This window comes from Taurulus bubalis (assembly GCF_910589615.1).
Source record: "Taurulus bubalis genome assembly, chromosome: 15".
NCBI classification, from domain to species: Eukaryota; Metazoa; Chordata; class Actinopteri; order Perciformes; family Cottidae; genus Taurulus; species Taurulus bubalis.
In genome coordinates, this window is record NC_136603.1 from 19,836,211 (window position 1) to 19,860,357 (window position 24,147).

A 24,147-nucleotide genomic window follows, 5' to 3' on the forward strand; every position below is an offset into this window, starting at 1 on the left:
GAAGTCTCTCATTACATTGCATTACCTTTAGCTGACGCTTTTATCCAAAGCGACTTACAATAAGTGCATTCAAACTCAGAAGAGCAAGAATTAAGAAAGTACAATTTCTTCAAGAAAGTAAAACTACAAAGTGATATAAGTGAGTGACATTTAAGTGCTACTGAAGTGCTACTACGGTGCTACTTTTCTTTATTCAAAAAAAGGTATAGTCGAAAATATTTCAGACGTCGGAAGCTTGACCTCTTCGCCCTCAGTCCCCCCAGCATAGACGAAACGCAATCTACGGGCCAAATCTGAGCACCGTTAACCCTTTCATGGAGCCTGGAAGCTCGCCCTGGACGGCGCACTAAGAAGCACTCTGTTTTCTAATCTTGCTCCTCCTTTTCCTTCTATATATAGCCATATCACCAAGGGCTCCGTGCACAGCTACATAGAATATGGAGGGCGAGAAGGAAACAGAGAAGGTTGATGAGTATGACAAGGGCAACGCAAGCGGAGGAGAAGGGGGGGGCTTCATTCGTATAGCACCGAATCTTTTCAGACATTCAAAAGTTCAAAGAAAAGTACGTTGTTCAAGGGTAGGGCAGAATGACAATCAAACAAGACAATCAGAGAGAAGATCGAGTCCTAAAGCTCGTCATCGGTGCCACCGGGTTGGATTCCGCGCAAAGTCAGATGAAATAATGCAGGTTCACCAGAAACTCTGTTGAATCAGAGTCCAGTGGGAGCAGGGCCTCCTCTAGCTTCGCCTCGCTGCTCCGACGTGCCCACTGGGAGCCAAACACCGACACCACGCCGCTAGGGACCCAGGCCGTATTGCCGAGCCCAATGGAGGGAAAGGATGGCGCGGGAGAACCGAACCAGGACTGAGCGTAGCAGACCGTCAGCCGGATGCTGCAGTCAAATCTGGAGGTTTTTGCAAAGGTAACACTACCGCTTTCATCCACAGGGGCCGCCAAAGCACAAAATGAAAGTTCACTGTAGTAACTTTTGTGCAAAACTAACATAACTAAATATTTACAGCATCTTCTTGGTTTACATGCACACAATTAGCAATCTGATGAAGGAAATGGTTCGATTTAAGTCAGTTTGATCAGACTTTGAGACATTTTTGTTAGTATGCGATATCTCCAGGAATTCGTCGAGTTACGGTTCCATTGAAAGACAATAAATGATAATATTGAATTATCTGGGTGATAATTCAATCCCGTTAGCGGGCAGAGGATTTGCTGTAGAAGCACAAGGCCTCGGAGCAGAGTGGCGCTTATAAAACAAGAAAAGAACTGTTTCCACAGCTACTCCATGTGGCCTGCATTATTGATGGGCTTAGCCTAATCCGCTGCGAATACATGTACAGCCACATCATGACACAATCCATGTTTTCGGGGGTGATACACACACGGTGAGCAGCGATGACGTGAAACCTTTGTGCGGCAGTCTGTTCCTATGCATACGTTTGCCAAGCCTGCCTGAGATGATGTTGGGGGAAAACACACTGTGGCTATACTGAGCACCGTGGCAGCAGACTACAGCCACACTCCACGGCCATGTGGAAATTTGTTTGAGTGCATACGTCTGAGTGCAGCAGCGGTAACCTCCCGCAGCTTGACAGGGATGTGCTGTGCGCATGCTTTCCAAACGTTGTATTTCAACTTTAATATAACTGGAATGCGAGATGCAAGATAAAAGACCTCTGGAGAGGCTGGTCTGGAACATGCTGTGTGGCGTGGAAGAGCCAAACAGTTGTTCGAAACAGTATCAATACAACTCAAGTTGTTATCCGTATGTAACGTAAAAATAAGACATTCATAATGTGAGAATGTAACAATAGTATCGAAGTATCTATGATTTATATTTGACAGTCAATTTAAAAAAAGGTAGGGGTTAATAGCCTCTGATACAGCCTAACATGCTCGAGTCTATGCACCGATCTGACATCCCGATATCATATAATTCTTAAGCTCATTCATGTTACACAGGAACAACACAACGCTTGCTAATCCGTACATCCTGCCTGATCGGTACTGCACATATGCAAACTAGTCCTACACCCCTGTAGTTAAAACGCGCTTCTTTCCCTGATAATGCCACACTGTGAACATCAAACCTGTGTCGATACCGGCAGGTGGACAGCTAATTAACGCTAGCCATTAGCAGCCGATGGGCAGCACAGTCCTGCTTCGCTAAACAAGGGAGCTAACGTCCAGAGGTTCCATTTAATTTGCATTATAGTGTGTTCAAACGTAATTTCAAAACATTAGAGTATTGGGCGAAAAGTATAGCGTCATCACGATGTGTTCAAATGCAATCTTGTAAAACGTAGGTTTTGTTGAGAAACTTGAATAAATACAGTTTAAAGGAGATGTGTTTTCACAGCAATATAAAAACAGATAGAGAGAATTATGACAGGATGAAAAAAAAAAATGTAAATGTCAATAACCAGCAGCAAAGCGTAGCATTTCTACCGATGAGTTGTCTAATCAACTGAGAGAGGCCTCGTCCTGGCGGCTTCACGGAGGCCTCGTCCTGCCCTTTGCACTGTTAAATACGCGAGGGTGTGTGTGCAGCATTGACTGTACCGTTGCATTCACGCACTGATGCTAACCTGGTCTGGCATATGCATTAGCCCCTTCCCCCATTTCCTTAAGTGAAAGTGAAAAGAGGTTATAAAATTCCTCAAAAAAAAAAAAAACACACAAAAAACTAAGCAAAAGACTGTTGTTGTTGTTATCCCCAAAGCAAAGAGTGATATACTATACATTCAGGAGTGTGTCACAAGTTCAACGTACATACTGCATGAATAACGGCCACAACCTGCCTCGCAATTCGGTGGCGGGGGTGATGGAGCGGCATTGATGTGCCTTCACCCTATTAGGGAAGTCCAGAATGTCTTAGCCACGCAAGCCTGGGTCATGCTGCTTTATCCGCACCATCCTCATTTCATTGTCCAAAGTTGCAGCCTTTTGTCCTCCACTGAATTATGTTTATCATGTCTGACATGCAAGACCCCTTCACTCGGGCCTCTGATCCTGTATCTTACAGTGAAAAGATTGCTTAAACAGAAAGCCGGAGCCAACTCTGCTTAGCGCGACATGAAGGTCTGATTTCCATATGATCCACAAATGCCGAGTCCTTTATTTTCGTTTCTTTTTGTTTTTTTGTTGGTGCACTTAAAATATGGCATGCCTTGCAGGACATCGAGAACTCAGAAGAAGAAAGGAGTTGCTTTTGGTTCACTTTGTACCGACAAATAGCACCATCGCAGAAAATGAGGCTCGCTACAAAATGCAAAAAATTGTTCTCAGCAGACGGTGCCCGGATGTCCCCTTTCCTCCAAAACAAGAATTTCCTAAATTTGGTGATGAAAACTTAAAAAAAGCTTGGTGTCATTTCTTTTTTTAAAGGTATTCCTATTATTTGGCTTCTGAAACGGTTTCCGTCGCAGTAGGGGAAGTGTAAGCGGACATACAGAGAAATACATTATACATCGCTGCTCTGTTGGATGGTCAAACACAATCTCCACAAGCTACTTTGTTCGAGCCATCATTATATCTGTGCAATACACCGTAGATAAATCCATGCCCTTGACCCTTTACTTCCCCAGTGGTTATGTGGAACAGTTTTATTCAAATGAATAAAAAAGGCAACCACGGCTGCCTAACCGTCTTAATAATAATACAAAATGATGATGTGCATCTTCAATATCCTGTTCACAACTGTGGGTACATGCTATGACGCTAACATACATAGACTGATATCCAACACCACCCTGCCTCTCCGAGTCTTCGACACTGGTCCCGTAGCTTGTAGTTAGTAACAGAAGCCTTGAGCAAACATCGTCTGTGACGGAACAGATATTTGACTTCATTTTACAAGTGTGGCCAGTTTCAATCCGTCTGTGTAAAACATACTAATTTGAACTACGGGGTGTAAAGGAATTGTAACTCCCGGGCCCCTCCGCTTGCAGAAGCTGCCGTCAGTTACAGACCGTTTCATTTCATTTTAATGTCAATTATCACGTTTATGGGTCCCCCCCCCCTTCCGAAGGTTAGGAAGAGTGCGCTCACGTGTAAATAATATAAATTAGTAATCAAATCATTCATGGAGCCGAGCAAGCCACAGCATTTTCTAAAACGACGCACTGAGAACATTTCAGTGTTTATACCCAACAGATACAGACATTGAAACCGTCGTAATGCTGCCGATGTGATGTTAATATACAGTCTAAAGCTCATTTTCAACGTGCGACACGGGGAAAAATAAAAAATGTAAACAAGGCAACACTTTGAGTCTCGAGTCTCGCACCTGAGCCGCGCCGCCGGCTGCTCTGACCGGTTAATGCTGACGCCGAGATCAAAAAATAAAAGCAAGAGGTTCCGCGACGCACACGAAAGACGTGTGACGTGTGAAAGACGGCACATGGCCTGTACTTAGTGCTTTTCAAGCAGAGTAGAACAAAGCGCTTTACAAAGCCTCTCAAATCGCCCACGCACACACACAGCTGTCACTTCAGAACTTGCATAAATGAACAATAATAAGTTCAAATGTGATCAAAGCAAAATTATTTTGTATTCATCTTCTTCTACTTTACTTTCAGAACAGATTTTAAATAACTCTACAGTTGGTCCGACCACATTAAGGTACGTCACTCAACACGACTCAGGCAGCGGGTCTCAGCTGTGCTCCAGGCCCGCTTTACGTCCTCTCTTCCCTTGAGAGGAAGTGTATTCTCGTGTGTGTGTGTGTGTGTGTGTGTGTGTGTGTGTGTGTTGTTTGCGGGTCCAGATTGTGCCCACATGCTGTCCACACCTGAACTCTGATCTGAACTCAGTGCAGGAGGGAGCTCACCCGCAGCATGTGGTCGAGCTTGAGGACCCCAACGCGAGCGAGGCCCGAACCTCGGAGCCTGGGGTCTTGACAGTATAGGGGCCATGAAAGTTGACTTAGAAAAGGGACAAACGCAACCACGGTCAGCGACCACCCTGCGTCTCCTCCGCATCAGAGCCGACGCGTCTTCTCACAGGAACTGGGGCGCGTCGACAAGCCGACATGCCTCTCGTTTTGAGCGGAAGCCACTTTTTGAAGGTCTACACTGATAACAGGTCATGGGCGCCCCCCCCCCCCCCCGCCTCATGTGCATCCTGTCCTCTCTTTAAACCTTCTCTTAAAAAGCGTCCGTTTGCTCAGATCTAACGATAGCCAAGTGAGGGCGAAGAAAACAGGATGTGCGTTTCAGGAAAAAGCACACAGCACAAAGGATGAGCAGCTGGCACGCGAGTGGCCGCTGATAACGAGCGCACGGGAAGTCAAGAGTTTGGTCAGTTTGACTTCCCCCAGGGAAATGTTTTCTTTTCCAAGTGCAGTCAGACGAAAAAAGCGGGACTTCCGCCTGTAATTATAACATTGTTTAGCTCCATAAAAAAAAACTAAAAAAAAACGATATACACGTCCTTGAAGATGGCCGGCTTGTTTTCCATCCACATCAGCGTTCAAGGAACTGTTCCTGACGCCTCGTATGAGCGAAGTGCAAGTCAACCGACCTTAAGAGAACACTGTAGGCGTGGGTTGTTTTTTTTAAGTGGCACGGCAGGGGAACGCAAATATGTTCAGGAAGGCCCCCGGTTGTGGAGGCAGCTGGGAGAGACTTCATTCTGGGCTACCTGCGCGTTCAAATATTTTTGGCTTGCAAACAAACGTGTTGGCCAGTCTAGCTTGGCCAAATTTGGTGCTTGGCATGTTTTCATTTGGTCCGGCAAAAAAAGAAAAAAATGAATCCCTGACAAAAACCCTAAACTAGGTGCTCTCGTTGCCGAGAAGGAAAAGCGAAATTACACAAACCGACATAGAAAACGTGCCCCTTCTGGGAAGGTTGATTATGAGTCTTGGGGGTCATGTTAAGGTCATCAATCATGGGTCTTTGTAGGCCTACATTGGCATAAAGCGAGCTAAAATACATTAAAGTACCCAGCACCTTATCCCACACGACAACTGCGCCAGCAGTGGTCTTCTTCGAGTGCGTTTTGCTCATCATACCCATCAGCCGTCGCTTCATAGCGCCTTACCCCCGTGATGTGTTCATCAGGGCTGCGCGAAGGTGACGGCGACCAGTTTTGGTTGCCTCCAGTTATGCGTAACAGGAGATTTTTTTTTTGTTCTTTTTAGAGCTGCAACAACGAATCGATAAAAATCGATTATCAAAAGTGTTGGCAACGAATTTCATTATCGATTCGTTGTGTCGCGCGATTATTCCGCCGGGCAATAAGTCGCGGAGAAGAAAAAAAAAAAGAGCGGAGCAGAGCAACTGGCCGGCCAGCGTTTCTGAGATTGGAGTGAGACACGAGAAAAGCTGAGGTTGTGATGTTCTCAAAAATAGAAGATCTTTGACAAGTCGAGTCTTGGCCAATCAGCGTCTTCATGATCCTCAAACTTGTTTTTAATGGAAGCTAGTCAGCTCGCCATCACGTTAGCTCACGTGTTTGGGTAGTGTTTGCGTCAAAGTTACGTTATGTTCCGTTACAGTTCAGTCTTGCTTGTAAAAAACGTAACGTGATGAAACATGGCGTCACCCCCCGGTCTGGTTCAGTTCACGCTGTCACTCGTTAACGTTAAACCGGCACACCGGCGGATCTGGCTGCAGGTTTTTTTTTTTTTTTTTTTACTCAAAGTAGAATGAAGCAAATCACGTCGTTGGGCTTAGCCAACAACGTGACGTCGTGGTCATAAGAGTCCCAGAATGAAAGAGTTTAAGGAAGAGGACGCTCTATATGGAGCAGTACAGCTTCCCTCTGTCCCAGTATTTCATACATATTGATAAAGCAGGGTATGTAAATGCAGCCTCTGGAGGGATCAATTACAGTAAAAAGGGCTCACATTTGGCAGATGTAAAGCATACATGTGTATGTTTTTAGTGTTAGTCCATTTTATTGTTTTAATTAACAGCTCAGGGATGTTCAAGGAGCAACCTGTTTGTGCACTTTCTGAAGATGTTTTGCACTGTCACTTCTGTTTTTGAATAAAGGGTTGGAAATGAATGCTTTTTTGATAAAAAAAAAATGTTTTATCCGATTCATCGATTAATCGAAAAAAATAATCAACCGATTAATCGATTACTAAAATAATCGTTAGTTGCAGCCCTAGTTCTTTCATAAAAAAAGGGGGAGGGAGTCCTCTGACAGGCAGCATCTATTCATCAGCACGGATAGCAACAGTGTAGCAGCAGCAGCCTCTCAGCGGACACAGAGCCAGTGCAGCACCTCAGCTGCAAACGGCTTTCTTGGGAAGGCACGACGCAGCAAAGCTGGGTGAACTTTGCTCTCTCTCACACACACACACACACACACACACACACACACACACAGTGCCTGGTCTAAGCTGTGTTTTCCCCCCCTCTTTAAACTTGTCACCTCAGTAAGAGGGCGTTCTGCAGCAGCTTCTGTAAAATATACGCGGTAAGGCTTGGTTTATAGCCGGCCCCTTTGACTTAGTTTTGATCAGTATTTGCTAAGCCCAACCCCACCCTCCCCTCCAACAGTGTTTAGTTTTAGCTGACTACTCGCAACCGGATTTTGCGAAAAACCTCAATTACTCCCTTTAACTCGGCACATCAGCCAAATTGCTTTTCCCGCACAGCTGCGAGTGGATTCAATCACTCCGCATTATTTCTTTAAGAGTTTGTCGGCCAAATGCTTCTCCTTTGCATTGCTTTTCTGCAACAACAAAAGAATCCTACTATGCTGCATTGTTTTAAAAAAAAAGCAAAAGAAAACGTGAGTCTTTGTTGACTTGTCGCTAACTTAGAAGGACACCACTGGGCTCGAGAGCAAACTTTGATATCGTCACGTTACACTCATTCATTATTATTTCAAACGGTCTTTCTTCAAGGAAATGATGACACCAAACAAACCACACACAACCATTTTTTTCTGGCTTTTCTCTGACTGACATGACTCTGTGAAACAACCCCATGTGAAACTGTGAGAGGTTGGCGTGAAGGCCAGCTGGTTAACAAGTCACATACTGGTTAGTTAGAGTAATTAGCCAGAGTGATGAGAAGCGCATCAGGGACAGGCAAAACCGAGGCTTTTAACGAATATTCGACTGAGTAATCAGATATGACGTTTGACAAACTTCCGTTGAACCGGGCTCTGATGGGTTTGCCATGACGGTTTTGTACACATAATGAGGTCCACTTCTGCTTCAAAAATATCCGCGTGCATTTGATTTAACTCCTGAGAATCATCCAAACAACCGTTAAATGCTGCATGAAATGGGACTCGAACTCCAAGACCAGGAGGGTGAGGTGAGGCTGCCTTTTGTAATATGTGAAAGCCTAAAAAGCCTGTTGAGGTAAAGACAAATACTCGCCATTCTCATTGAAAAGTGACGTGATCTACACCACGTCTCTATTTGCCCAAATTTGGTGCTTGGCCGGTATTCATTTGTTACGGCAAAAAAAGAAGAAAAAAATTAATTCCTGACCAAAACCATAAACTAGGTGCTCTCATCGCCGAGAAGGAAAAGCAAAGTTACACATACCGACATATAAAATGTGGCCCTTCTGGGAAGGTAGATGAGTTTTGGAGGTCATGTTAAGGTCATCAATCAGTGGTTGCATTTTATTGCCATAACTTTATTCATCGTTCATGGCCACAATACGATGAAATTGTTGCTGCCACAATACTAGTAAAGGATTTTCCCTTTTTCAAGGAAAAGGAAAACAAGCAGCACCGTCAACGTGCAGAGTTCAATTCGTATATCTGCCTTTGAATTGATTGCCGCCAGCAGCCTCCGGTACCCCGGTGTGACACCAGAGGTGCAGTTGCTTTTGTGACACCAATCACAGAGAAGAATTTTTCTCTCCCCCCCTGGATACATATCGTGTCAGCCGATAAGCAAGAGGAAAAAGATATCCACACAGACGGAGCTCTGCGGCGCACGCAGCAGAGAGTAGAGGTGGAAAGATTTACTGGGAACCTGGCCGCATGCGTCTGTCGACGGGCTATCGGTCAGAGGGGAAAGTGAAACCATTTTTTTCCTTCTTAAACTTGATGTTGATGCATAAAATGACCTGTTGTGACCTCTAAAATAATCCCAGCCTCAGCCAAACTTCACAACCACAAAGTACAGACCTGGGGGCTGTTCAAGGATGTATGGCTTCCCTAGGTATACTGACAATGAAGTGTGCACCAACCAATTGCTGAAAAATGCAAATCTTGTAGAAAACAGACATTAGAGACCAAAACCGCTGCTTCAAAGCGGTTTCATTATGCTGTAAGGTTTGATGTCTTAATACGGGGGTCTTTGGTGTTTGACTCGCTTTTGGACCAGCCTCTAGTGGCCATTTGAGTGAACTGGTGTTTTTGGCACTTCCGTGTTGGCTTCATTTCACAGCAATCGGAGGGCGCCACTTAGTTTAACCCTCCATGCTTAAAAGAAGCAATCGGGTAACTTTCATAAAACAAAACATGAATGAAAAAACAACCAAACGGAGTGTCAACTCGTCCTTTGCAGGCTAGCCTGCTAATGCCACCGCGCTCTCACGCCACGCCGGTTACAGCCAATGAGACAAAGCGTAGCCGTGTCACTCCTGCGGCGAGGCGGAGCCAGGTCAGGCATCGGTGAAAAAAATTGCAACCTTTTCACCCATTCAGTGGCTGGCTAGTTAGCATGCTAACACGCCCTTTACCACCATGCTTTAAAAAAAAAAAAAAAAAAACTGGTGTCAGGTGACTGACCACTTCTGCCCACGTGACCCGGACATGCAACAGTCAGATCTTTTGCAGGACTTGGGGCATCGTGGGGAAACTTCGCCCTCTGGATTCATCACTTGCAGGAGTGTTACAGGTACAGCAACACATTTAAATAAATGTAAATCACATTTCAGCTTGTGAGTCCAAGCAACAGGGGAATCCGTTAAAGTGTTGCTGACTTTTTTTTTGTATAATCCAGTTGTGACACTTTCTGGACAGGCAAGGAGGCGCTTCTAAAATACCTTGCAGGTTTTGCACCGCACTGCGTGTGTGCGCGTGTGTGCGCATACACGTCACGTCAGCCCGCCGTCGTGCAATCGGCGGTGCTTATGCAAACGTGTGCGGCGGATCCGCGCACCTGCATCCGCACTTCGACATGTTGCAGCAGCAGCTAGCATAGCATCCACATGACCGCATCCATGCCGCGGACATGATGCGCTCTCCCGGCTAGACCTTCCACTGACAGGGCAAAGCCGAGGTAAGATGACAGCCGTGAATCCCACTGTCGCGCTGCACAAACACAGACACACACACACACACACACACACACACACACACACACACAGGGGCGCGCGCGCACACGTTCACACACGCGGGGTAATATCGCAACGCTCACAGGGGTAGAAGTACACGTTATGGTGAACCGCTGTTGTAATCCTGACCGGCGAGTAGCTGCGTCCGCGCAGCCTAATATTACATAAACACAACCGGAACCCAAATCATATCAGCAGCCCCGTTCGCCTCATCCTCCGCAGCCCCGAAATAACACGGCAGCAGCCTACTCACGGTTTTTGTGCTGCAACGGAAAGTTCAGGATTTCCGGACACGTTGGGGCTCTTCTCCGCCACTTCACTTCAAAACAAAGGTGGCCGTTTTCCTCCGTGTCGTCGCTGGCGTTGGAGGAGAAGAAGAAGAAGAAGGGGGGAACAAATGAACAGAGGGCTGTTGTACGGTCGCATGTACTGCAGTGTTCACAGCCTGCTGTCGGCGTTCTCCTTCGTCGCGGTGTTTCCTCGCGGTCGGTGAAGGGGGTGGTGCACTAGCGCCGCCATGCGGCGCGGAGTGGCCAAGGGCGGGAGCGTCAATCGCCAGGTAAATGTACTCAGGGCTTCTTTTTTTTTTATATGAATCCAAAACATAATGAAACGGGGACCTTCTTATATACAGTTCATGTAAAATACACAAAGAATATATGTATATACACAATTTCAAACTAGTTATATCAGTGTTTTTTAACCTTTTTTGAGCCGCGGCACATTTTCTACAATTTAAAAAAAAAAAAAAAAAAAAGTTACAAAATGTCACATTGTAGCATAATACAGCATATATGGTAGGTATTTATTGCGCTACCTACTGGCATGGAAGAGTATTTCATTACTAGGCCAGCCACTATATTGCAGGCTCAGATGCTCAACAATGGAAAATGATTTGCAACTAAATAATATTCTTTTTTGGACCGATTTAAGTGAAATTGGACATTTTCCCACGGCACAATGGTTGAAAATCACTGAGTTAGGTGACTGTTGCATGTTGTCATTAATCATTAAATATGTATTTCGGTTGCAACATTGAGACATGCTTTGAGTAAGTATTGTAACACCTGAACCTTTCCTCGTTGCTTCACCTGCACTGACTTTTACCTTCATGACTCCAACAATTCCATGTTGGACATGATGTATATAAACCATTTGCATTATATACTCCACTCACACAAATGTAGTTAGCAGGAATAACTGCAGATTACTATCAACTTTAAAAACTATAAAAAGGAGGGTCACAATATCACCAAATTCACAATTCCAATTGACTTTCGATTCTGGCAACAGCATCGTAAGATAATGGAGTTGTGATGCATTAAGCTCAACAGATAATTGGTTTCATGCAATGACAACTCTTCTTTACTAAATTAATGTAACACACTATGTGGTTAAATGTAATAATCCATTTGATAAGTTGTAACAATACCTGTTTAACAACAAAAATAAGATCCATCCGATGGCAGGAGGGTACTTTACAACAGCACCATGAGTTTTTCAAAGTTTAAAGTATACACCCAGGGCCAACCCTGTGAGTCTGGGGGTCCGAAGCAGGATATGGTTGGGGGGCCTTGCTCGTGCCCTTTTTATTCAGCAGTCATTGTAATACCAATACAGTGTTTTGGTACAGGTATAAAGATAATTTGATGATGCTATTGCTAATTAAATACACTCACTGAAACACTCAAAGCAAAACTGACTGCACATTTTCTCCCTCTCTTTTTTTTGTGGTTTGAAAATGGCATTAATTGTATTTGTCCACTAGGCGGCACCAAACCTGCAGAATTAAAACATCTACTCTTGACAGATCTCGTTATACCGCTTGTTAGAGATTTCCACTCTGTTAAATAATTAACACACATAGTTATGAACTGATATAGTTCATTGTTGTAGATTTATATTATTGTTTAGTTTACATAATACATTATGTAAAAAGAGGGATTGATAATATAAATTAGCACGCATTAACACGCTGGTCCACACGGCTCCAGACTTTTGCCAAATCATCTCATCTGCTCTGAAGTCAGTGTAAACCATGAATTAAATAGGCATGTATAATGGTATACTTCATAAAAAATTTCAAATGTTAACGAAATGTAATTTAAACAAATCTCAGCAGTTAGTTATTAGTTTGAATATTAGTAGTTGAATTCTTTATTATAAGTTGCTTAGAGTTTGTGTAAACAAGTCATAATTCCCTCTTCATTATTTATTTAGGTTGTTGTGAATACTACAGTTAATACTACATTTAACGAAATTGCGTGTGAACATATAACGATAACACTATAATATATCTTTACCTAATTCTCATTTTCCCTGAACAGAGACCGAACGCATTATAACATTCTGCTTTAAATATTTCAGAAATGCAGTGGCGGGCCTCCAGGGCCTTCTAATGCCGTGTTCACACCAAAACAGTTGCGAATTTTCGCAACTCCACTTCGCCTATATCGCGCCGCAGGTGAAAAATTCGCTCTATGTGGTTAATCCGTTTTTTCGCAACCATCACTGGGGAAAGGGGGCGGGGCTTATCTCTGTGTCTTGAAAACATTTACTATTTCCTTCATCCACCAGGTAAATAACCTGTAGTTCTGCTTTATACTTGTTGAGGAAGTCCCACACACGTCGGAACATCAACCGCCCCGTGTCTGGGTTCATAACATTATCCGTAGTCACACACAGCTCCGACTCCTCCAGGACGAGTGTCTGAATGAAGCCGTTTCCAGCGCTCCTTCAGCGGACCAGCAGTTTTATTCAGTAACGACGGTGATGCCGGGCGGAGCTTCTCAACGCTGATTGGCTGGAGTTGAAATATTTCAACGCCGCCGAAAAAGCGGAAAAGCGGATTTGCAAATATTCGCGACGCCCGGCGAAAAATCCGCTTTTTCGCAACCTAACGCGTCTGTGCATTGACTTAACATGTAATCTGGACGCGCGAATATTTCGCAACTGTTTTGGTGTGAACACGGCATAAGCCTTCTCTGGTGGCCTAAACATAATCACAAAGTTCTAGCTATTTTATAATTCAATAAAAAAAAAAAAAAATTAAGTTATATCTATTTTATAATGTAATTGTTTTTCACAAATACACTACATGTATTATAATTATTTTTCCCTATTAGCTTATTTTCTCATTGCACACCTCCTGTGTTCCTCTTGTCTTGAGCCCCCTGCATGGCGCTGTGAGGCCGCTGTTTAACAGCGCTCATCCAATCACATTTCACTTCTGTTTCTCTATGGACTCGAGAGCTGATTAAACCATATGAGAAGGCATTCTAGAATCTGTTTTGCCACACGGACCATGTAACCATTAACGTGCGCTGTGATTGGTCAGTGTGTCAGTACACACCCTGGAAATGAAGCACACAGATAAACTGTCCTTTTTTTTTTTAAGGAGAGCGGATGGACTTTGTCTTTAATGAACAGCATCTGGTACGTTTTCTGCTTTTTGTGTGTTTTCATCTGCGGTGGCGTTGTGTTGATGTGTCTATGGTGCGGTTTTAAGGGGTTGGGCTGGTCAGGTTTTGTCAGTCAGGACGCACATTGCCGAGGCGAGGTGGGAGGCGTCTGACCGAGAGGCTCTGCTGTGTAACTGTGCGTTGCTTGGCGGGGTGTCCGCTGGTGGTTGAAGTGGCTTCGTGGGTCGGTCCCCGGATAGAGATCACGGGTCCACTGGTGGTCCACCAGCAGACCCGTGAGCTCTCCCCGAGCCCAGAATCGCGCTCCGTAAAAGGGCATTGCTGAACCGGAGCGTCGGCTGTTTCTTCTTTTCCTCTCAAAGCGGAGTGGCTCCGCGGGTCTGTCCCCACATCTCCGTCCATGCTCGTGGTGGTGCCGTGTGGCGGAGTGGGTGTCTGCTGTCCACACATGGTGGACTGTATGAACGCACCGTGTATTGAGCGGGTTGGTCCGTGACAGTAACTCACAGGACACTTTTTTCTTAAACTAAACAGACAGCAGGCGTAGTTGCCAAATCCACCGCACGCCACTGCAGAAATGACGTCTCACTTTTTCACCATTTGTAAGGTTTCTAAATATGTAATGGGAGTGAACGCTTCTATTTAAATGGGACCTGGGGAATTCAAAGTCTCTCTATACCAGTGCAAACCGAGTCAGTCGTTACTTGGTCAGATTTGATGTCTACTCTGCAGGATCAATTGGTGGACGGGGGAGCAGAGTTGGTTGAAGACGTTGGTTGTCAAAGGTCTATTGGAGCTGTGGGGTTAAATTAGTCAAAACATTTTTAGCTACTTGTTCACACAATTATATGTTCTAACAGAGATAAAGACATTGTGAAAGCAAACAGGGAACTCAGCAACTCTATCACTGGAACCAGCCATCGAGAACAAAGAGGTATCAACTGGGTATGACGATGGGCCTTGTATGAAATAAAAACAGCAACATTTCTTGTGATTACTTTATGGCATTATCTTAATCGTTATAACATACATAAGATCAATTGAATGTAAGCAACGGCATATCAATAATTTAACATTGACCTCATATTCACAGAGCCAAATTCCTTGTGTGTAATCTACTTGGCAATAAACAGTTCTGATTCAGATTCTAGTTAACTTACCAGCAACATCGTCTGTTGTGGTTTGCCATACACCTGAACCAGGAGCTGCAGTAGAGACATCTCCAGCTGCTGTGCGGGACAATTATAATATAGTCATAAGTAGAAGTAGTCTTCTCTGCTGGCCTAACAAATCAAAGTTTTAGCTATCGTATCATTTATTGTTTTTCACAAATACACTACATGTATTATAATAATTTTACCCTAGTAGTATATTTTCTCATTGCACAGCTCTTCCTCTGTTGCTTTGCTTCCAGCCTAGCATCTTTTAAGGAGAGCTTTCATCCAATCAGATTTCATCTCCTATGTCTCTATGGAAGAAGAGCGGCTTCAAGCTGGCTATTTTCTCATAGCATTCCATACAATCTAACTTAATTTTTCAACCAGAGGAGTTGTCCCCTGCTGGTCATTAGAATGAATGCAAGTTTTGAGACTCTTCCGCATCAGCTTCACTCGGCAGAAACGGAGGTTGCTGTCTGGTTGGTATGCACCAGTACACTGTATTGGCACTTCTACATTTTACTCTCCACAATTCTCTGGGTTATCTATAATAGTCATCCATAACAACACAGTGCCAACGTTTTTGCGTTGCACCTCATAAGCTGTATGAAAAATTAAAAAAAAATTGTTGAGCATCCAGAAAATGACGTGCACTCATTTGTTGAAGAGGCAGACCGTTAAATTAGCAAATTTCAATAGCTAACATTCCCCAAAATCGCACTGCTGGTTTTGGTTGTCTTTTTTAATTCATCTTCGGAAGGAAGGTCTCTCTCCAGCACACCTAAGTGCGGAAGAAAACATCCATGCATAGTAACAGACAGACGGCGCCCTGACTTGGAGTTGTCGTCAGCGACAGCATCCAACGAAAAGTGCCCAATTCATTCCTTGCATCAGAGCGGTAGGGTCCCATCTGGAGGGTCCCCTGCCGGTCATATCCTCCCCACTGCAGCTGCAGCCTAAAGCGGCGTCGATCAGCCCCAAGCAGCATCTCTCCAGCTGAATACGGATGGAATATCAAAGTCAGCCAAAACACTGTACAAATCCCTTTGTCCCTGGCCATATCCTCCTAGCCACAGCTGCAGTCTCTCGCCGGTTTAATACGGCTATATATCAAGTTGCCAAAAACAATGTAAAATGTAAAAAATCCTTGTCCATAACATTGTCTGCACATTTTAGGATGAGATTTTTTGCTGCTGAAAAACTACCAAACTGGCAGAACAGTTTCAGAGGGCGAGCAGGAGGACGACTAAACAAGAAGAACCAATCCGGAGGATGGAAAGGAGGGAGACCAAGCTGACGGAGTTGCTCCGGAGGACGGGTATGAGGACAACCAAAATGCTGGAAAGAAAAGCAGGACCTTTAAAGAGGCTGATGACAAGGGCAGCGGCCCTCTGGCTGCTTGGTGTAGAAGTTTGGCTGGTACCAAAAGATTTGTCTCCAGAAAGGGGCCTGGCTGCTGTTTTCTGGACCAGACACTTGCAAATGGGTCTCTGGGGACTGCGGCGCTGAGACCTGAGGCTATAAGGCCTGAGGCTCTGGGGACTGGAATTCCCCAGAACCGGAGACACATCAGCTTGGGATGCCAATACAGGAAATGGTGACGCTCCGGGCGCTGACGCAGGAACTGGAAACACATTGGCTCGGGCCCCCAGCTCTGGACCTGGAGAGACGTCTGCCCATGCAGCAGATCAGCTGAGACCGTGGCTCGCTGGGCAGCTTGTGTTATTGACCTCTCCTTTGACCACGCTTTGTTCTTGAGTTGGACGGGAGTCTTACCGGCTCATGGATAGTTGACTGTGAACTACAAGTTTCCCTTGGGGTTCAGCAGGATGCGAAGCAGGCAGAGAATCAGGGGTCCAGCCAGGTAAAGAGCTCCCCAGCCAAGGCATAGATAATACCACCTCTTTAAACCTTACATGGAGCTATATTCCAATCCCCAAACAAACAAAGGAATGAATAATTCAGTTTGTAAATCTCCTCCTCAAACAATACATCCATAGTGGTCCCTGTTAGATCTGGGAGATAAGCCCCTTACACAGGGCTATCTAATTTGCCAGCTCTCCGTTCAATGGGTCTGGATCGCCCTAGATGGTTGGAGATATATTTAAACTGGTGTCGAGGAAACTCGCCTGGCTGCCGTCCATCCTGACGCCTACCCCACTTCCACTGACAACTCCACTCAACCGGGAGGCCCTCTTGGTAGCTTTCGGTTGTGTCAGTTAATGGACCTTGGCGCTTGGTAAGGTGCCAGGATAGGTTTAAATAGTTAGGAATAAGCTCTAAGGGTCTCTTTTGGACTAGGAACTAGGATAACCATTCAGGGGCATAGCAACAGCTTAATTATCTACTTCATTTGATTACGTTACAGCTTGATCAAAACACAAGTTGCCTACTGAGCCGAGGCTGGATGGAAGAGTCTTTTGGTGGTAGTTGGGTCCGGTGAGCCGTCCGGTCTGGGCTCCTCCTGTTAGGAATAGAAATCTGTCTGAAATCCTCAAAACTCCATACAGTCACAGAAAACAGAATCCTTTCAATCATTGTAGTTTCAGCAGGGGGGGGGGCGGGGGGGGGGGACTGTGTGAACCTCTGTCTGCCAATCCCTGCCCACGATTGCTATCCTTAGAGCCGTGAGCAGAGTCCTTCTAATGCTTGTACTGGATAATGCCCTCCATTGAGCGTCAGGCCATGTCCGAAACAGTAATCCCCCCTCGATGCTTTGAGTATCTTTTTAGCTGAGTATCATTCCCCCCGCCCTCTCATTCTCCTACCACAGACCTGGGCATAGCACGGCTGACGTTGACCGGCCCCTGTAAGGTTAAATGGAAATTAGAAAATACACATATTGTAGCATCCGACAGGACGTTGAAAGAACCCAGGTAACCTAAATGACCTGGCCCAGATCCGGCTTAAGCTCGGCACGCCGGAAGAAACGCGTTGGCCCGGATCCGGCTGCCGACTCTGCTGAGACTCAGCATGAATGGCCCCCCAGAATCGGGCCGAATACACTGGCCCGATTCCGGCGTCCGACACTGCCGTCACTGGGCCAAAATCAAAACTAACCGGGGCCAGCATCGGCCCAAAGCCGGACACCAGAAGAAACACGTCGGCCCGGGTCCAGCTGCCAACTCTGCTTGAGTCCGGTTACCGATTTGTGTCGGGTCCAGTTGAATTAATTATTATAATATAACAATACGCTAAAATAAGACACGTAGACCAAAATGTTACAGTACATTTTTATTAACTGAATGCACACAGGGTCAAATTAAATAAAATAAAAAATAGAACTCTAACTGAACAAAAAAAGACCACCGTCACTCCGGCATCATGGCTTCACGTCCAAAAAAAAAAAATAATCCGGAGGTTGCAGCCTGGTAGAAACAGACAAAAAACTGTTGTGAGATCTCACAATTTACAAAACATAAATGGTAAATCTATCAATAATATTACAAACCGTTCTCACTCCTTATGTATTGAATATTGTGTCTGTATATAATGTAATAATATGACACCGTCCACTTCTGCTAGAATTATCCCAACTCCGGCGGAGAAATCGCGTGACGCAAAGTTGCGTCAGCCAATCAGCGTTGAGAATCAGCGTTGAGAAGCTCCGCACGTCATCACCGCCGTCTTGCCGTTCCTGAATGAAACTGCTTCTGCTCCGCCAGAACCAGCGCTAGCGGCCGTCATTCAGACACTGTTGTGGGACTATGGATAATATTATGAACCCAGACACCATGGAGTTTGATGTTCTGACGTATGTGGAATTTACACAAGTATAGCGCAGAACTGGTGGTTATTTCCATGGTGGATGAAGGAATCTGTATCGTTTTACGAAGATAAGCGAGACGCAGTTCCTCGAGGAGTCGGTGAAATTCACCGAGCTGTGTGCAGCTACGGATGATGTTATGAACCCAAACACGAGGGCGGTTCATGTTCCGACGTTTTTGGGACTTCCACAACAAGTATAAAGAAGAACTAGTGGTTATTTATTCCATGGTTGATAGCGGAATGAAAGCTCCGTTGCACAGAGACAAGTGACGGCGATAAGCCTTCGCGGGCGCGATCTTTCACGTTTGGTGTGAACGCCCTCGTGTCACTCGCGCGAGTAAACTGAAGCTGTAAGCGGTGTGAACACGGCATTATAGTATTTTCACGCGTGGACTAAAACTTTGTTGCTTGTATAATTTTTTTTATTTATACGTTTTTTAAGTGTACCTAATGACGCAATACGTGTTGTAAATCATTGTGTGATGAGACAAGTGATTGACGTTACCTGACATTATCTTGTCACAAGATTATTATTTTATATTGTGTATAAGTACGAAGAGCTAAGTGAAACCGGAGTCAAATATGCCCCGAAAAAAAAAAAAAAGCATTTGAGAAAATTGTGCTGTCCAGGCGAAACGTGACAAGAAGGATCGAGGACATCGCGGGGAATCTGGAGCTTCAGCTGCAATGTGAGGTGGCAAATTTGGACTTTTTCTTCTTAGCTTTGTCATCATCCAGACGCAGTTCCTGGAGAAATAGTGGTTATTTCTTCCATGGTGGATGGAGCAAATGATAACTGTTTACATGGAGATATGCCACCTCTCCAATCCGGTGCGTCTAGCGCGAATTAAGCCAATGACGCGAATAATCACAAATCCACCGCTCAGCCAATCAGGGAATCATAAACTGCCAAACGCCACCGCACCGAAGCCCCCACCTACTGAGGTCTCGCTGTTGACCCAGTTATTTCACAACTAATGGGTATGAAGACACCATGTCAGCTGATTCAGAGAGTTTTAGATATTATGTGTGGTAACGTCTGATATTGTGCAACATTGAGTCTCATGACAAATTCGGCAGACTCAGTTGTTTCAGTTTTCTGTAAAAGAACTTTAAAACTATGCAATGTTGGGTGGTTAGCAAAAGGATATATTCATTTATTTATATTGTTGGATTTTTATTTAAAAGATGTCACTATCAATGTTGTGACAACATTATAAAGTTGTACATGTTTCACAATTATGTCACACAAACCTTCTGAGATAACTGAAAGTTGAATTTAACAAGGTCCCAAATACGCAAGGAAGGCGTGTACCAGAACCGTTTTTGAAAATGTTAAATTACATTAAAAGATATTTGGGAAGTATGGTAAATACTCTAGATAAAATATATAATATAATGATATGCTTATGCATGCGTTTTGTAAAGTAGACAGTTAAATCAGTTACTGTCTTTTTTTGTTGTTCCAGATAGCAAGTTCACCTGTGTCATGTTTGAAAGGCTGAATATTATAATCTATTTACACATTCTTTCTACTTTGGCATATTTGTCTTTTGACCATTGTGTGTGTATGTATATATGTATATATATATATATATATATATATATATATATATATATATATATATATATATATATATATATATACAGTATCCAAAGCAAAGCCACTGACAAGTGTGCTTAAAATATGATTAAAAGTTTCAGGTAATATATTTATATTCATTTTCAGTTCCTGGTGGGCCGCTTTACTTCTGGGCCAGTCGAGAATTTTATTTGTTGACATTTGTCACGTTAGTCCATCTTCTCTTAAAGTGGGCTACACATGTTCCGCATTCTGACACCGCAGCCTCTGCATGGGTTGTACCATGCGAGGATGTTCACCCCTCCCAAATAGAGTTGGTTCCTTCCGTAGCCCGTCTTTTCCAAAAAGTTCTCTCAGATAGGCTACCGATAGCTGGGCCGGCCCGACCGCAACGATACGCGTCAGGGAGGATGGACGGGAGGAAGAGGGCAGGAGGGGCTGAAAAAGCCAGGTTGAAAAAAAGAAAGGCATTGGAGGAGGATGCTGCCAAATGTGCCAAGCTTACCGATTTATTTTCAAGGCTAACGTTGTAGCCTTGATTAATATCTTTGGCGGTTTACCGAGGCAAAGGCAACGCAGGGAAGTCCAAACAGGCAGGGTCGGGGAAAAACAATGGGAAAACAGTCGGAGGTTAAACGGTGACAGTCTGGCATAATGCAGACAACGATCTGCCAGTTAGTGTGTGAGACTGGGGTTTACATACTAAAGGATGTAGGTGCAGCAGAGTGGGCAGGTGATGATTGAGCTGATGAGGTGGGTGTGACTAACAGGTGCACTGAATGAGCTGACTAGATGAGTGAGCTAACTTCCTGCAACCAATGTGCTGCAGGAATGTTGGGAATACACACACAATAAAGGGAAAGGGTTTGGATGGAGCATCAATGCAATAGCCAATGAGTTTGGATTAAATAAGTATGAGTATGGTCCCAATGTGATGTGGGGAAATGTTCCTCCGTGGATTTTTCCAGCCAACAATGTGGACTCATAGAGCAGAGGAAAAAATGGGTGGGGAAAAACTGACATTGGACATCAGACACAAGAATACATGAACAACACGTATTATAACTGCTTCACGGCTAAAGTTACTGCCATAATCCTGGGGCTGCAATGGGTGGAAGAGGTCAGGCCGGAAAGAGTGGTCATCTGCTCAGACTCTGCAGCAGCATTAAACAGCATTAAGTCCAAACGATCTATACGAGAAGACTTCGTGCTGGAAATATCTATGATAATGCTGAGACTCCAAAGGCTGGGTACTAGTGTGCATTTTTGCTGGGTTCCTGCTCATATAGGTGTGGAGGGAAATGAGAGAGCGGACAGGATCACTAAGAAAGCCCTTAAACTCAAAAAGGAGTAAATACTGAGTATTCCGTTTGGAAAAGGGGAAGCGAAAGCTGCTATTGGAGAGGCAGTGAGGAAATTATGGCAGAGGGAGTGGGACAACAACTGCAAAGGAAGGCACTATCACAATATACAAAAATACATAAATGTTAAGTTTTTCAAAGGGAAGTGTCGGAGAGAGGAGGTAATCATATCAAGGCTAAGATTCAGACACACAGGACTGAATGCAACTCTGTTTTTAATGGCAAAGGTGGGAACAGATAAGTGTAATTTTTGTAATGAGACTGACTGAGGATGTGGAGCATGTTATCATGAAGTGTCGGAAATACAACTCTGAAAGGGAACTTTTGAAGTCAAAAATGTGTCAGCTGGGACAGAGGTGGAGTTTGGAGGGAGTTCTGTTTCTTTTTTTAAAAAAAATTTTAAATTCTTTTGTTTGTTTCTTAGTTAGTTAGAACAGTTATTCCTGAATCTGCACACTCCGGTGCATTCCGCCACCTAGGCAAATTGGTTGCGATCCGCCAGTCAAATTTATAGAAGAAGGTGAGTGAGCTCTGTGAGAGTCACTTTCTTTGACTTCCCCAGTGCATTTAACGCCATCCAAATACTGCTGCTGAGGGAGAAGCTGCGGGTGAGGTTGAGGTTGATCGACGGAACGCTGCCGGTGACATCAGCGAGGGTGGACCGCAGAGAGAGTAGGAGCCAGCGCATGCGACAAACATTTACGGAAGATTATTTGACTTTGGAGTTCCAGACAGCTGACTAGTCTGGAGGGGAACTCTATGAGAATACCTGGCTTGTATAAACCAGGAACAATATTCTTACACGCAGCTACTGGCGGTCAGGATGGTAGGGGGTGAGGGAGAGAGTGATAGCATGGAGCTAAGTGAGGAAGAGTCAAGAAATGGGAGGGAGGGCGAGTGGAAAGAGACGGGGAAGAAGGCGGCGAATCGGAAAAAAAAGAGAAAAAGAATCAGCAGAGCCAAATTAACACTCAGATTTGATTTTAACACTTTTGAAGAGTGTATAAAAATGTTAATTTCACTCTTTTTGGAGAGTTAGTATTTTAACACCAATTTAGTGTTGTTATTGACTCTTGGGAGTTTAAATTTAACTCTTCGTAACACTCAGCAGTGTTAGTTTTTTTTTAACACTTGTATGTAGTGTTAAAAAATAACTCTCAAGGGATGGTTTGTTAACTACACAAGTGTCACTCCCATTTTAACTCTATAAGGTGTCAATGTGTTTTTTTACTAGAAATACTTGAAAATTAAAGTTTGTTAAAGGGAAAGGGACATGTTTGTTTTAAAACATATTTAAAACCAGTGCATCACATAAACATTTTACAATGTTTTCAAAACATACAACAATATGGACCAATGTATGCTCTGTCACTCTCATTAGAGTATTGTTTATCAAAAGGTCGAACATATGTCAGTTGGTCAAGACCAGGGGTCTCAAACTCAATTTACGTGGGGGCCACTGAATGCAGAGTCTGGGTGAGGCTGGGCCGCAAGAAAAGATTTCTTAAAAAAATTCCAATTTTTTAAAATGTCTTTATTTTTATTATTAACACAAAATAAGATCAAAAAATGAATAAAGTAAATAAATCAGTCATAAATAATTACAATAATAATAATTCGATTTCTCTAGTCAGCAACTATGTGTGGTTTCTTCAGTCTTCTGTTTCTCCTGATACGTTGTTGAGCTCTAAACCAAAGAATTTTGCTCTTATATACTTATATACACATACTTACTATATGAGAAGTAACAATAAATAAATCCTTGAACCTGAACATGGCTTGAACATGGCTTCTCTTGCCTACTTCTTGCTGCTAGACACCTGGCAGCGCTTCCTCTTGCATAGCTGAGCTACATTTGGCTGGAGAGAGGAAGCAGTTGAGAACCTCAGTATGGCTTGAAGATGATCATCAGTAAGTCTGGACCTGTACTTGGACTTATTGAAGTTCAAGGTGGAGAAGAGCTTTTCGCACAAGTATGTGCTCCCAAAAAGGCACATGGTCCGCTTGAACATTTGGGAAAGCTCAGGGAAGCTGGGAGGCAATTCTCTCAAAAATTGCCCAAGTTTGTCTGCTTTTCCACTCACCTCCCTGAACTTGGCTTTGAGGTCAGAGTTGCACTGCAGGTCAATGAGCTCCATTTGAAGCACAGGAGGGGCATCTTGCACATCAATGGAGAAGGGGTCTGCAAAAATTTGAAATGTGGCTCTGTGTGTCTTGAAGTCTGCAAATCTGTGATCAAATTCCTCCCGAAGCTTCAAAATGGCATCAACATACATCTCAGCACTGAATGGTGTGCCTGCATCCACGAGTGCCTTGCATGCTGGGAAATGGCAAAGGTTTGTCTGAGAGAGCTGGGCTTTCCATAACTGACATTTTGTGGAGAACGCTCTCACGTTGTCATAGGCAGCACTGACGAGTTGCCCCTGGCCTTGTAACTTCTTGTTCAGTACATTAAGCTCATGTGTGATGTCAACAAGAAAAGCTAAGTCCATGAGCCATTTGGGATCACTTAGCACAGGAACAGCCACCCCAACCTTCTCCATGAAGGCTTTCACCTCTGCTCTCAACTCAAAAA

At 44.2% G+C, this 24,147-nt stretch overlaps 1 protein-coding gene across 1 annotated transcript in view; it reads right to left on the reverse strand.

Annotated features, from left to right (window-relative positions):
• Nucleotides 1-671: 671 nt before the first annotated feature.
• The window catches only part of LOC306747855 (olfactory receptor 4B13-like), a gene marked incomplete at both ends in the record, with an annotated part of 39,455 nt that continues 15,979 nt past the window's right edge, over nucleotides 672-24,147 (reverse strand). The window contains 3 exons of the mRNA XM_079230955.1: nucleotides 672-906; nucleotides 23,376-23,431; nucleotides 23,657-23,754. Of these exons, the coding sequence (XP_079087081.1) occupies nucleotides 672-906; nucleotides 23,376-23,431; nucleotides 23,657-23,754 (389 nt within the window). The remainder of the gene's footprint in view (nucleotides 907-23,375; nucleotides 23,432-23,656; nucleotides 23,755-24,147) is intronic.